Genomic DNA, 15,421 nt, shown 5'->3' with positions numbered 1-15,421 from the left:
TGCAACCTCGGGATACTCCTGGGCTCCCGGCCGTGGCTGGATACGGGCGCCTAGGGGAGGCAGGAGGATGGGGCCCCCGCTACCGACCACGTGGGCGCGGGGGCGACAGCCGGGCCGGGGGCGGAGCTTGGAGCGAGAGCCGCGGCTCTGCTGGGCGCGCTGGAGGCGGTGGGCGTTGCGCCGCGGCCTGCCTGGGGAGCGCGGTGCTGGGCCGCGCTGGTTCGCCGCCCCATGCCGGCCGCGCGCTAGGACCCAGCAGGCGCCGCGCCGCCGCAGCCCGGGGACAGAGGCCGCCTCGGACTCTAGGGGGCGACGCGGCCTGCCGGGTATAAAAGCTGGGCCGGCGCGGGCCGGGCCATTCGCGACCCGGAGGTGCGCGGGCGCGGGCGAGCAGGGTCTCCGGGTGGGCGGCGGCAACGCCCCGCGCAGGCTGGAGGCCGCCGAGGCTCGCCATGCCGGGAGAACTCTAACTCCCCCATGGAGTCGGCCGACTTCTACGAGGCGGAGCCGCGGCCCCCGATGAGCAGCCACCTGCAGAGCCCCCCGCACGCGCCCAGCAGCGCCGCCTTCGGCTTTCCCCGGGGCGCGGGCCCCGCGCAGCCTCCCGCCCCACCTGCCGCCCCGGAGCCGCTGGGCGGCATCTGCGAGCACGAGACGTCCATCGACATCAGCGCCTACATCGACCCGGCCGCCTTCAACGACGAGTTCCTGGCCGACCTGTTCCAGCACAGCCGGCAGCAGGAGAAGGCCAAGGCGGCCGTGGGCCCCACGGGCGGCGGCGGCGGCGGCGGCGGCGACTTTGACTACCCGGGCGCGCCCGCGGGCCCCGGCGGCGCCGTCATGCCCGGGGGAGCGCACGGGCCCCCGCCCGGCTACGGCTGCGCGGCCGCCGGCTACCTGGACGGCAGGCTGGAGCCCCTGTACGAGCGCGTCGGGGCGCCGGCGCTGCGGCCGCTGGTGATCAAGCAGGAGCCCCGCGAGGAGGATGAAGCCAAGCAGCTGGCGCTGGCCGGCCTCTTCCCTTACCAGCCGCCGCCGCCGCCGCCGCCCTCGCACCCGCACCCGCACCCGCACCCGCCGCCCGCGCACCTGGCCGCCCCGCACCTGCAGTTCCAGATCGCGCACTGCGGCCAGACCACCATGCACCTGCAGCCCGGTCACCCCACGCCGCCGCCCACGCCCGTGCCCAGCCCGCACCCCGCGCCCGCGCTCGGTGCCGCCGGCCTGCCGGGCCCTGGCAGCGCGCTCAAGGGGCTGGGCGCCGCGCACCCCGACCTCCGCGCGAGTGGCGGCAGCGGCGCGGGCAAGGCCAAGAAGTCGGTGGACAAGAACAGCAACGAGTACCGGGTGCGGCGCGAGCGCAACAACATCGCGGTGCGCAAGAGCCGCGACAAGGCCAAGCAGCGCAACGTGGAGACGCAGCAGAAGGTGCTGGAGCTGACCAGTGACAATGACCGCCTGCGCAAGCGGGTGGAACAGCTGAGCCGCGAACTGGACACGCTGCGGGGCATCTTCCGCCAGCTGCCAGAGAGCTCCTTGGTCAAGGCCATGGGCAACTGCGCGTGAGGCGCGCGGCTGTGGGACTGCCCTGGGCCAGCCTCCGGCGGGGACCCAGGGAGTGGTTTGGGGTCGCCGGATCTCGAGGCTTGCCCGAGCCGTGCGAGCCAGGACTAGGAGATTCCGGTGCCTCCTGAAAGCCTGGCCTGCTCCGCGTGTCCCCTCCCTTCCTCTGCGCCGGACTTGGTGCGTCTAAGATGAGGGGGCCAGGCGGTGGCTTCTCCCTGCGAGGAGGGGAGAATTCTTGGGGCTGAGCTGGGAGCCCGGCAACTCTAGTATTTAGGATAACCTTGTGCCTTGGAAATGCAAACTCACCGCTCCAATGCCTACTGAGTAGGGGGAGCAAATCGTGCCTTGTCATTTTATTTGGAGGTTTCCTGCCTCCTTCCCGAGGCTACAGCAGACCCCCATGAGAGAAGGAGGGGAGCAGGCCCGTGGCAGGAGGAGGGCTCAGGGAGCTGAGATCCCGACAAGCCCGCCAGTCCCAGCCGCTCCTCCACGCCTGTCCTTAGAAAGGGGTGGAAACATAGGGACTTGGGGCTTGGAACCTAAGGTTGTTCCCCTAGTTCTACATGAAGGTGGAGGGTCTCTAGTTCCACGCCTCTCCCACCTCCCTCCGCACACACCCCACCCCAGCCTGCTATAGGCTGGGCTTCCCCTTGGGGCGGAACTCACTGCGATGGGGGTCACCAGGTGACCAGTGGGAGCCCCCACCCCGAGTCAGACCAGAAAGCTAGGTCGTGGGTCAGCTCTGAGGATGTATACCCCTGGTGGGAGCGGGAGACCTAGAGATCTGGCTGTGGGGCGGGCATGGGGGGTGAAGGGCCACTGGGACCCTCAGCCTTGTTTGTACTGTATGCCTTCAGCATTGCCTAGGAACACGAAGCACGATCAGTCCATCCCAGAGGGACCGGAGTTATGACAAGCTTTCCAAATATTTTGCTTTATCAGCCGATATCAACACTTGTATCTGGCCTCTGTGCCCCAGCAGTGCCTTGTGCAATGTGAATGTGCGCGTCTCTGCTAAACCACCATTTTATTTGGTTTTTGTTTTGTTTTGGTTTTGCTCGGATACTTGCCAAAATGAGACTCTCCGTCGGCAGCTGGGGGAAGGGTCTGAGACTCTCTTTCCTTTTGGTTTTGGGATTACTTTTGATCCTGGGGGACCAATGAGGTGAGGGGGGTTCTCCTTTGCCCTCAGCTTTCCCCAGCCCCTCCGGCCTGGGCTGCCCACAAGGCTTGTCCCCCAGAGGCCCTGGCTCCTGGTCGGGAAGGGAGGTGGCCTCCCGCCAACGCATCACTGGGGCTGGGAGCAGGGAAGGACGGCTTGGTTCTCTTCTTTTGGGGAGAACGTAGAGTCTCACTCTAGATGTTTTATGTATTATATCTATAATATAAACATATCAAAGTCAATGTCGGTGTCTTTTTAAAACCAGAAAGAAACTACTTCCAAGGTTGTCTGTGGGCCAGGTCACATTTGTAAATAATACAGCATTTTCCCTGGCGGCAATCCTGACTTTCATGAGCTCTCCATCCATCCTGAGCCCCTCTTACCCTAAGGGGGTGACTTACTTCCCCCAGGCAAGACAAATAAATAGCAGAGGACAAGGCTCCAAACGGAGTATGTCCAGAGCCTGAAGGCAGTCTCTTGGGGTCAGGGGAGGGGGCTGAAGGGGTTACTGGGCTGAGGCCTTGGCGAGGCTTCTTATCTGCCCCTGGGAGGAGGAGAGGGAGTCCTCTGCCTGAGGGGCAGGCCTGGCTAAGCAGCCCTAGGCTCAAGGAGCCCTTTGTGCAGACTTCCTTGCAAATCACCTACAGCTGCAGCCCCGGCCACTCACACACACCGCAGCTCCAGATTCCAGCAGGACCCTCGGCCAGCAGGAAGAGGCCTCCAGTGGTAGGACCCTCCAACCCTCTCCCCTTTCCCTAGACCATGTGGCTACACCCTACCCCTGCGAGGCCCGAAGGCAGCCTGAAGAGAGAGCCCTCCATCCAGCCCTCCACACCTGCCCAGCCCCAGCCCTCACAAGAAAGGGGGCTGAGGCAGGCCTGCAACAGGGGTCTGGTCCTGCCCCACACACTGGCTGTTCAAGAACCCACCCAGCATCCACACTCCCCACTGCATTCATCCCAGACCCAGCAGGGGACTGAGTGCTGGTGTGCCCCCAACTCCAATGAGCACCCTGTAAGGTCAGGCACTCCGGCACCCCCTTAGCAGCAGTGACAGCCAAGCAAGGGAGGGCAGCCCTTATCCCTGAACTAACAAGGCCCGGGAGAAAGAGGCCCAGGAGGCTGATGGTGCTTTTCAGATTTTACTTTTTTTTTTTTTTTTTTTAACTCTGTACCGAGAGAATGTTCACTGAGTGGCTTACTGTGTGTACCAATGCGGGCTGGGGCATTTTCGAGAAATTACACATTCCTTTTACACTCTGGAAGCTTAGCTTTACCTGCCTGCGTGGTTAGCTGGCACCCCTTCCGGCCCCCCACTCTGTCCTGTGTCTGGCCGCCTCCTCACCCACGGCCGCCCTTGGCAGAGGAGAGGCCACGAGCCCAGTGAGGAGGCGGCGCCTGCCCCGCCACCCTGGGAACAGAGGAGGCAGAGCCCCGCCGCGTGCCCAGAGGCCTGGGGCAGGCCACAGCTTGCTAAGCCCCAGCAAACCCTCTGAGTTCAGTGCTAATTCCAGTTTTTCTTGTTTGAGGGGGCTGATCCCTGGCTTCCCCCTTTCCCCCCAGAACAGGTCCTAGGACGGGAGGGGGTGGGGCGACCCTCCTGCCCTCACTCCTTCCCCTCCTCTCTGCTGTGCCAGCCCGCTAGGGGCTTCCTCTTTCAAAGCTGATGGCTCCCGGAAGGGATCTCTCCTACCCCGAGTCCTCCTCCTGGTCCTGAGTTCCAGGGTGGGCTTTGTTAGGGACAAGAAGGATCCAATCACATCCAGCCCCAGGAAAGGGATGAGGAGGGTGAGGCCCCCAGGGGGGGCCAAAGTAGAGGGGAGGAAGGTCTTTTGGGCGGCATGGGGTGAACCTGCCCAGCATGTACCCCGTGTCCAGCTGTAGGGGCTTCCCGGGACCAGAGTCACCCTTGGCCACCCACCGCTTCCTGCAAGGTTCCTCACAGTTCCCCTCCTGACTACGGACTTCAGGAAGAACCATTCCAAGAGCCCAGCACTGAACACACCTCAAGTATTTATCAGATGCCTACTGTATGCCAGGGCCTGCGCCAAAGATGGGGCACTGGGCTGGGAACAAGCCGACTCTGCTCTGGCTCTTGGGGAGCTCACACCCTTGAGGCCCTAAGCTGTGGTTTAAGGTTGCCAAGTGCAATGAAGGGGATCTCAGAGTGTGAACAGGGTCCACCAGGGAGGGCTTTCTGGAGGCAGCAGCTTTGATGAAATACCTGGGGAGGGTGGCCTCCTGCTGGCCCCAGTCCCAAGATGCCTGGATGCTTCTCCTTTGCCCTGATCTCCCCTTGACATGTAGCACCTGACTGCAGGGACCTCGCCCCCCTTGCTGCGCCACTCCTGAGCCCTGTGTCCTGTGACAGCGCTGTTCAGGGTTAGCTGGCCTTCAAGGAAAGGGCAAGGGTAGAAGGGAGGGAGGCATCTCCTCTGCTGCCAGATGCGTCCTGATGGCTTAGTGCTGTCACGGATATTACTCTTATCTCCTGGATCTCCTGGGAATCTGTGAACGTGGGGTTTGGCCCTGACACCTGCGATGAGCCACTGGGCCTGGTGAGGAGTGTCTGCCCCTCCCAGCTCTCCCACCTGCTCCTTCCCAGGCAGGAACCTGCCAGGCCTCCTCCAGGAGCTGCTGGTCTCACAGGAGGGGAAGGGGCCACTCATGGGGAAGGACAAGGGATAGCAGAAACCCCTGACTTTGTTTAGCCAAGAGGGGCCTCCAAGGCACCCACAGGCCTTCTCCAGGCATGGGGCAGAGTCCTTGCCTAGATGGTGTTGATATTCCAGCTGTTTCTTTCCTATACTAGTGAGGAGGGGAAGGCTTTTCTGTTCTTTTCTTTTTTTAGAGACAGGGTCTCACTTTGTCACCCGGGATGGTGTACAGTGGTGCAGTCACCACTCCCACAACCTCAAACTCCTGAACTCACACAATCCTCGTGCCTCAGCCTCCTACTCAGCCTTTAAGTAGCTGCTGGGATTAATTTTATTTTTCGTAGAGATGGGGGTCTCGCTGTGTTTCCCAGGCTGGTTCAGAATTCCCGGCCTCAAGTGATCTTCCCTCCTCAGCCTCCCAAAGTGCTGGGATTACAAGCGTGAGCCACCCTGCCAGGCCTCTTTTTCCTTTCTTTAGATAAAATTAACCCACTAGCGCCTTTGAAAGCTTTCTTGATTCTGTGAAAGACTCTTGCTATCTCTTCTCTCTGGACAACCCCACCTCTCCCCCTCCCCCACGCCCCTCTCTGCGGATGGAGTGTTTGACGTAAGCTGAGGCCCAGGGAAGATACCGATTCACTATCAAAGCATCCTAGCCCCATCCCAGAGCAATTAAAAAGCCAGATGGAATCTCTGGGAAAACGGCATTAATAACACGAACAATCTGTGTTGGCCGGGGGAACCCAGGAGCCCCAGGCAGGGGTGGGGCTGTGAGGGGAGGGAAGCTGGGGTGCCGAAGTGGAAGCTCGCAGCGACATCTCCACCCTGTTGTGGCGGCCGGGGATGGGGCCGCCGTAAGGGTATGCTAGGTCCAGCTGCAGCTGCACTGTCCCCTCCAGCCCTTGCAAGGCCCACAGTGCACCCTGGATCCTGGTGGCTGCAGACCAAGCCAGACAAATGTGGAACCCATTACTCAGACAGCTGCAGCCCTGGCCAGCCCCGTTCTGGCACCCAAGAGCTTTGCTTCCCTTCGGTTTGTTTTTATTTATATTTTTCTAGCCTTCTGGCCCCACCCACTAGGAACAGGCCTCTCCGGGTTTGGCTGGCATAGACACCCTTTCTCTCCATTTGCTGTGCCCACATCCGCTGCCTGTGCTTGACAATAGCAGAAGACAGTGTTGGGGAACTCCAGTAGGCCTGAAGTCCAGAAACTCCCCTTAGAATGCAAAGGCTGGGTGCAGTGGTTCATACCTGTAATTCCAGCACTTTGAGAGACTGAGGTGGGAGGATTGCTTGAGCCCAGGAGTTCAAGAACAGTCTGGGCAACATAGTGAGACCCTTTGTCTCCAAAAATATTATCCAAGTGTGGTGTCACATGCTTGTAGTCTCAGCTACTCGGGAGGCTGAGGTGGGAGGATCGTTTGAGCCTAGGAGTTGGAGGCTGTAGTGAGCTATGATCACACCACTGCACTCCAGCCTGGACAACAGAGCAAGACCCTGTCTCAAAAATAAGAAAAAACAGAATGCAAAGTGGTAGACACTTTGAGCAAGACCAGCTGAGCTCTCAAAAGCCAGCATGATTTCTGGGGCAGCGGGGCACAGGGTTCACACTGCCCAGCTACCTTCAGGGGCCCAGAAGAGGCTGGACCAGGGCGACAGGCAAAGAATCCTCTACGAATTCAAAGCCTTTTCTAGGCAGAGCCAAGAAGTGAGACTCTTCTATAGCAGCCCCGTTTTTCAGACTTGTCTGCAGGCTCACCCGACTTAAAGACGTAGTTCTCCTGCAGCCATCAAGCTGGGGTGGGAAACTAGCTTGTTTAAGAAACATCCTTTGTGGTCGTCACATAGCCAGAGAGCCATTTTCTGACACTGATCCTCACTGTCCCCTCAACCTCCTCCACCTTTATCCTCCCTGGAAACTCTTCTCCCCAAGGTCACACCAGCCCCTAAAGCCAAATCAAATGACCACTCCTGGGGTCCTTCCTGCCTGTCTTGCCCTCCTACTGAACTTGGCCGCAGCAGACTTTCAGCGTCTGGCTATGCAGATCTTGAACATACGTGTTTGAATGCAAGGATCTCTCTCCTTCTTTACAAGACATCCTCACCCTCTCCTTTCTATCCAAGCGTCCATTGGGTTGGCCCAAGGTCCACCAAGCAAGCCGCACCATTGTCAGAGGCAACGCAAGAGCACAATAAATAAGGCTCCCCCGTGGTGGCCCACTGAGTTGCGGCTTCTACAGTTACTTTGTTGTTTGGTTTTGTTTGACAAAGTCTCACTCTGTTGCCCAGGCTGGAGTGCAGTGACGCAATTTCAGCTCACTGCAACCTCTGCTTCCCAGATTCAAGTGATTCTCCTGCCTCAGCCTCCTAAGTAGCTGAGATTACAAGCATGCACCACCAACCCTGGCTAAATTTTTTTTTTTTTGTATTTTTAGTAGCGATGGGGTTTCACCATGTTGGCCAGGCTGGCCTCGAACTCCTGACCTCTAGTGATTCGCCTATCTTGGCCTCCAAAAGTGCTGGGATTACAGGTGTGAGCCAACACGCCTGGCTTTTTTTTTTTTTTTTTTTTTTTTTTTTTTTTGAGATGGGATTTCACTCTTGTCGCCCGGGCTGGAATGCAATGGTGCATTCTCAGCTCACTGCAACCTCCACCTCCCGGGTTCAAGTGATTCTCCTGCCTCGGCCTCCCGAGTAGCTGGGATTACAGGCACACGCCACCACACCCAGGTACTTTTTGTATTTTTAGTAGAGACAGGGGTTTCACCATGTGGGCCAGGCTGGTCTCGAACTCCTGACTTCAGGTGATCCACCCTCCTGGGCCTCCCAGAGTGTTGGGATTACAGGCGTGAGCCACCACGACTGGCCTGTTTTGTTCTTTTGAGTCAGGGTCTCTCTCTGTTGCCCAGGCGGGAGTACAACCTCCACCTCCTGGACTCAAGGAGGTCAAGTAGCTGGGACTATAGGCACATTCCACTACACCAGGCTAATTTTCAAATATTTTTGTAGAGAAGGGATTTCACTTTGTTGCCCAGGCTGGTCTGGAAGTCCTGGGCTCAAGCGACCCTCTCTCTTCGGCTTCCCAAAGCACTGGGATTACAGGCATGAGCCACGGCACCCGGCCCCTGAAGTTACTTTTAACATTCAAGAATCCTAAGAAAGGTAACCCATCCGGTCCTAGATAATCTTCCCTGCCTTCATGTGATTAGTTTATCACCAGAATCAGAGGTCTGGCCAGGCCCCAGAGAGACAGTCATGCTCTGCAGGAGACTGTGCGGGGAGGAGGTAAGATTTCCAAAAGAGAGGACAGGGTAGGGGAGAAGCAGCCCTGTCTGCCCCCAAGCTGCAGGAGCCGCAGGTGAGCACGGGGGAACGAGAACGGCCACATTTCTGCTTTAAAAGCTATTTCAAGGCTTCATGTCTCTCCTCTTATCTCCACTCTAGGACGACTGGCAAGGTTGTTATTGAGGGACTACAGCCTGAGGGTGGGGACGCTAGGGACCAAATGTGGTGGCCTAGAGCCAGGGCATGTCACACAGGGACCCGGACGGGGCTTGAGGGAGCCCTCACCGCCTGTCCCAAGCCCTCTTGGATCTGAAGATCTTTTCTTCAGCCAAATGGCAGCCCAACCTTTCACCAGAAACACAGCCTCTCTTCCCTGAGCCACCGCCGCCATTTCTTCTCTGCCTCGGCCATGGAGGCCTCGGAGACTCCCTCACCTCCCTCCAGCCAACCAGAGCACCCTCCCCGGCACCCCCCAAGAATGCCATGCCCTCCCGCAGATGCGGAAATGTGGCTGATTTACGGCGGCCTTTCCCGTGCACATGTTGGGCAATGGTCTCAGCCGGCTCAACCCCTGCTCAGAGAAAGGGGGTGGGGATGGGTCAAGGGGGCGTCAGGGCTGGGTGTCTGCTCCAAAGGGAGCCGCCGTGACCTTCAGCATCAGGTTAGGACCCGTCTGAAGTAGCCTCCTGGAGCGATTTACAATTTGCAAACACGTTTTATTTGATTCCTGAGTTTTGCTAGAGCAATTACCGTGACTAAGCATGACAGATCACTCCCAGCACGGTGTCTACTCGCTGTTAGGAAATGTGTGTTTGCTTCACTCTTTTGCCTGGTGCGGCAGTGTTTTAAAAATAGACTCATTCACTGTACTTGAAGGCAATTTGTTCCAAATTTTCCCACTAATTTGATTTTAATCTGATATTTAAAATTCATGTGGCCACATTCCCACTGATTTATAGGGAATAAGCCCTACCTGGCAGCTGTTTAATTGGCCTTAGCCCAGGAGGCCACAGGACAAAGGATTTATCCCGGAACAATCTGAAGGCACTGTGGTCTGTCATGCTGAAATATATGCCTCATTCAGCATCGCAAGTGCTACTTGCCTGGAGCCAGGACCACTGGGCATGGAGCTGAAGGCTACAGAACCCTGGCTCACAGTGGGCCTTCAGTCTCGTACCGGACACGTAAGTGAAGCCCGGGCACCCTGACACAGTGCACACTCGAGGTGTGTGCTGAGTTGGTTTCTGGAGCAAAGCAGTTTGTTCACGGGTGACAAGGAGGCGTTTCCCGTTTCTCCCATCCCGTGATGAGGATGGCCCATGGGAAGAAGGCCGTGCCATCCTGGCATCAAACCAAATCCTGGCCTTGCCTCCTGCTGACTGGGTGGCCCCGCACTGAGTCTGTCAGTTTCTCCGAGCTTCAGTTTCCTTTTATGCAAAATGTATGCAAAACAAGTAGCATGTCATGGAGTTGTGAAAGATAAACAGGGAAAGCTTATGAGACACTTGGCTCCAGCTAATGATTCCCACGTGCTGGGGCAGAAGGCAGAGTGGGAGGCTAGGGCACACCTTGGTCCCTGAAAAACGCAGTGGAAGGAGACAGCCTTCTTAAGAATTTAGGGCAAAATGCTTGTTCCAAATAACCAAACAACTGAAGTCATTTTAATGTTGCTTAGATTTCCACACCCCCTCCCCCCCACAAAGGATGCCTTTCATTTGCTTAGAAAACACTTAATGAGCTCATTCTGGGGGCAGAGCCCCCTTGCCAGTGACTTTGAAGGCTAAGCACAGTGGTCAAAGCCTGTAAAACACTCAGATGAGCAGGCACAGGTGCCCCGTGTGCTTGTCGAAGTAAAATGCTCTTCGTGGGCCAGGCGCAGTGGCTCATGCCTGTAATCCCAGCGCTTTGGGAGGCTGAAGTGGGAGGATGGCTTGAAGCCAGGAGTTTGAGATAAGACTGGGCAGCATAGCCAGACCCCCATCTCTACAAGATTTGTTTTAATGTCCTTCATACAAGTGCAGAATCCCAGGTGACGACCCATGGGGAGTTCAAGAGAGAACAAGTATTCTCACTGGGGTGGCAGCCTCCCCAGGTACTGAGAGAGTCCTTGGCCCCAAGGGCCTCCCAGTTAACTTCTGTTTGGAAGGCTGTGGCCTCAGCAAGTAAAGGGGTGAGGGTGGGGGTCCTGCCTTCCCCTTGCTGGTGAGAAGGGAGCCAGAGACATGTGCTGTGTGTGTCAGGGGTGGGGGACACATCCTGCTCCCTTGCCCCCTCACTTCCCAACTGCGTCATCTCAGCACTTGGCATCACAGCTGGTTTCCATTTGCCCAACCCAGCTCGGGCCCAGGAGGTCAGCGTGAGCCCTGCAGGAGAGCCACCCAGGCAGGGCTTCCAACAACCAGGGAAGCTTCTGGGGTCCTGGGGTGTCCTGGAGGAGGGGCAAGAAGGCAGGTAGGAGGAGGCCTCAGCCAAGCTTCCCTAGTGCCGGGGCCGCCAACAGGAAAAGGTTCTAGAAACTGACCCTGCTCTTCCCTGCCCTGCCAGGAATGCTACCACGAGGGTAATTCAAGTTAATAAGCAAACTCCTCAGGCAAGGAAGGCAGGCAGCTCTTGGGCCCCTTCGTCTCCCTGTTCAAGCACAGGAAGCTGTTGGATTCCACTTGCCAAGGCAAAGGAGGGCCACAATTATGAAGAGGGGCTGGGAGGCCTTAAATCATTGGCTTCTTCACCCTGCGGATCAGCTGGGCTCGGTGCAGGGCAGCAGAAAGGACAGAGGAGAGGCTGGGGTGTGGGTGACTCCCAGAGCAACCGGGGAGAGGGGCGATGTGGGGGTGCTGGTGCGGGTGCAGCCACGTGCCACCTGCATGTGATCTCAAGGCCGATGCAGGGCTGGAGGGGTCAGACCCAGGGGCTCAGGGTCCCCTCAAGTGCAATTCCCAAGTTCACCAAGGCCTGTGCTCCTTTGTTCAAGGAGCAATCTTGTCTGGGAGAGGTGGAGGCATGAGTCACAGGCCAGGCCCCTGAGCCGAGGGGAGGTGGGGACGATGGCTCCAAGCCTGAAATGTGTCAGAGGTGAGGTGAGCATCTTGAGTGAGGCAGTGATGTTGCTATATGGGGCAGCGCTGCCTGGGGAGGGGGTGCATGAGCCACGCTGGAGGGACAGCAGCCTGCTCTGGGTTCCTCTGCCTCCCTGGGAAGCATCAGACTCCTCAGGGTCCCAGCCGCTCACCCAGGAGCCAGGCATCCTAGGAGATGCCCCAGCCAGGTGCCCAGTGCCATAGAGCCTAGGCCCCTCAGGGACCCTTCTCACCGGGAGCAGTGATAAGACCAGGGCTGGAACACAGGCAGGAGCAGCACCTGAGCTCCTAGACTCCCCATCCAGTGGGGTAGTTTAACCCTCTGTACCCCCAAATCCACCCAGGGGAGTGAAATGCTCCTGTTTCCCCAATGCCCTCATGATTGGCTCAATTCCATCACACCTCCCACCACTGCCTCCACTCAACATTCTTCAACTCAATTTCCTTTAGTTTTCAATTTAAAAAATTAAATCAACTGCATGCTGTTTGGAACATCTTTGAGAATTTCAAAATCGAACGGCATGTCTGAGGCATTGCAGAGCCAGATCTGGGAGACCACATGACACCCCAGGCTTTGCTCATCAGGGGCTGAGAGATCAACCACCACTTGGCCACCCCTCTCTGCTTTTGCCCTGGGACTGGTGTCCTGCCCAGCACAGGGGCCTGGAGGGACCTGCTGCTGGGGGTGGGGGAATCTGGCACATGCCTGAGGACAAGGGTGGGACCAGGGCCTCCCTGAGCTCCACCATGAAGCTGCTCACAGCGCCCAGGCCCTGACGCTGGTTACACAAGGGCTGGGCCTGCCTTCCCGCCCACTGGGGGTGTGGGACTGTGTGTGCGCCCTGGCCTCATCACACACCTGCTGTGTGACCCGGCACAGGTTTGGCAGCCTCTCTGTTTGAGCATGTCTGAGAGGCGTGCCGAGATTCCCAGAGGCAAGATGATGAATGGTGTCCCTCCAGAACAGAGCAACTGCAAGAACCTGATTCCAGGACGAGTCACCATGAGGAGGCCAGGGACCAGGCCACCTGGCCACCAAGGTGGGGAGCGTGAGTCACAAACAAGCTACCCACCTGCCAGCCAGATCACTCGCCTGTCCAAGAAAGCACAAGGCTGGGAGGTAGAGGATGGCAGGACCCAGGGTTGGGTAATACCCTGCCTGCCCCTAGGGCCCAGCTCCTAGGTCTTTGACAGCCAGGTCCCAGGTGATGCTGGTGTGCTGGGAAGCGAGGGACAAAGCTCCTTTGGACCAATTCATATCAGTCAGCTAGTGAATGAGTCTCCACCAAGCACCCTTAACGGCCCAGGCACAGAATGGGGAGACAAAGGTCGGTGGACAGAAGAGGAACAGTGTCTAGGAGGAAGATATCAGCATCAGCACTGAATCAGGGTGGGAAAGAGGCATTCCTCACCCACCCACTCATGCCATTGGACCCCCAGTTGCCTGTGGAATGTTGTCTTGCTATCTCCTAGTGCTGGTCAGCAAGGCCCATGGGAGGGAAGAAGGAACAGGAGGACACAGCTGTGGTCATCTCAGAGTGGCCCAAATAGTTCCTAAGAAGGCAGGGGTGAACCACAGAGGCAGGAGACAGGCAAGAGTTGATTTCTCACTCCTGATCTTGTTTTCATGTGTCATTTGCTATATTTTACTTGGTATTGTACAACACTGTGGCCTTTGACCAAGAGTAGACTAGGTCCAGAATCTCCCATTAGTATGTTTTGAATTCTAGGTTGTCTGAAACATGGAGATGGATTGATTGTCACCAAGGCACAATGACTCAGTTTTTCTTCTCACGCAGTCATGTATCAGTTCCAGAAAATGTTTACCCATATTCATCCTTAAAACAATGGCTCCACTCCATTTCCTCTCTCCTCACCTTCAAGGATAATATGAAATATACTAGGTCTTATTCTTTATCTCATATCTTCTCTTTTGTATTTTCTTTTTGTCTTTATGTACTACAATTGTGATAATTTCTTCTGACATCCTTTCTAGTTTACTAATTCTCTTCTCAGCTGTGTTTAATCTATTAAACCTGTCCATTGATGTTCTTGGTCTTGGTTATTGTAGTTTTCATTTCTAGAGATCCTACTTGATTCTTTTGCAGATCTGATATTTCACTTTTTATAGATTCCCATTTCTGCCGTTATTTTTAAGCATGTCTTATTTCTTTAAACATCATAGGCACAATTACTTTATAGTCAATAATTTGAAGTCTGTGTATCAGTTCTTCCAATTTTTACTCACAGTGTCTTGTGTGTGTGTCTGAATATCTTTGACTATGTGCTGGTCATTGTTTTGATAAATTGTTTATAAGAAAGATTTAGGACAAAGCTGCCTTCCACTGGAGATCATTTTCATTTTCTCCTGCCAAACACCAAGGAATACTGACATTCCAGGGCCACCTTAATCAACTATTAAGGTTTAGTGGTCCCTATCCCATCCAGGAGATGAGAACTTAGATTGGAAGTTCATATGAGGGCTGGTTTACTTCTGGTTTACTTGTGGTTCACCTTTATCCCGAGGGTGTAGCCCTTTGAAGTTCTGCATCAACATGGGATGGGTGTCCTATTATATGCCCCACCTTGTATGAGCCCCAAAGTCTGATTTCTGTCTCTTTCATTCCATGAGGCTATCAAAACAAGATTTGCATTTTTGGGGTGCAGAATGTGTCCCAGGGAAAAAGTGGCTGCTTCTCTTGCTCACCTGTCTGGATTCCTTTTCTCCTCAATTTTGGCCTGGTGGTTCCCTTCCTTCCTTTTAATACATTTTAATTTTTTTTTAATCCAGCTGTTTACAGCAAGAGGATAAGCCCAAATAATCAAGTGTGCCTGTACTGGGAACTGGAAGTCCTCCTTTCATTCATTCATCAAGCGTTGGTGGAGTGCCTCCTATGTGCCAGGCACTATGCTGTGAGCACAGCAGTGAAACAGACAGACAGACCAGGATCTTGGGGAGCTCCTAGTTTCTCTGGGGAGACAGACAGTAAACAGAGAGTGACACAATTTATTAGCTAATTGCAGTTGTGACACATATTGTGAAGTAAGGAAATTCAGGGGTGGTGAGAGTGTCTGCCCAGAGTCCTCACCTGCTTTGTAGACTCAGGGAAGTCACTCTTAGGGGTGTGTTTTCTTAAGCTGAGATCTGAAGATCTGAAGTGGTATTTATAAGTAGTTGGGGTTGGAGCAAAAGAATCCCAGCAGAGGGAACAGCATATACAAAACTCAGAATTGAGAAGGAGCATGACATTCTTAGGTCCTGAAAAATATCCAGTGTGGCCACAGTGCACAGAGCAGGGAGTGGGGCGTAGAGGGAGGTGGAGGACAAGAGGCGAGGTCAGAGGGTCAGCTCGGTCAGACTACACAGGCTCTCACACACAGGGGTTCAGACTTTAGTCAATATCCCAAGAGCAACAGGAGCCATACAGAACATGGAGGACAGGTTTGCTTTCTGTTTGGTTGTTGTTGTTGTTGTTGTTGTTGTTGTTGTTTTTGAGACAGGGTCTTACTCTGTTGCCCAGGCTAGAGTGCAGTGGTGTGATCATAGCTCATTGAAGCCTTGACCTTCCATGCCCAGGCTATCCTCTTGCCTCAGCCTCCCAAGTAGCTGAGACTACAGGCATGTCCAACCATACCCAGCTAACTTTTTAATTTTTTGTAGAGACGGAGTCTTGC

The 15,421-nt window shown here is 55.8% G+C and overlaps 1 protein-coding gene across 1 annotated transcript; it reads left to right on the top strand.

The window, feature by feature from the left end:
- Window positions 1–444: 444 nt before the first annotated feature.
- CEBPA (CCAAT enhancer binding protein alpha) lies at window positions 445–2,970 on the top strand. Its single transcript, XM_003846126.6, has one exon. The coding sequence runs from the start codon at window positions 478–480 to the stop codon at window positions 1,564–1,566; it is 1,089 nt and encodes a 362-aa protein (XP_003846174.3). The 5' UTR covers window positions 445–477; the 3' UTR covers window positions 1,567–2,970.
- The last annotated feature ends 12,451 nt before the right edge of the window (window positions 2,971–15,421 follow it).

Source organism: Pan paniscus, chromosome 20 (assembly GCF_029289425.2).
Source record: "Pan paniscus chromosome 20, NHGRI_mPanPan1-v2.0_pri, whole genome shotgun sequence".
Lineage (NCBI taxonomy): Eukaryota > Metazoa > Chordata > Mammalia > Primates > Hominidae > Pan > Pan paniscus.
The sequence above is the reverse complement of the archived record's forward strand: the minus strand, read 5'-3'. Positions and strand labels throughout refer to the sequence as shown.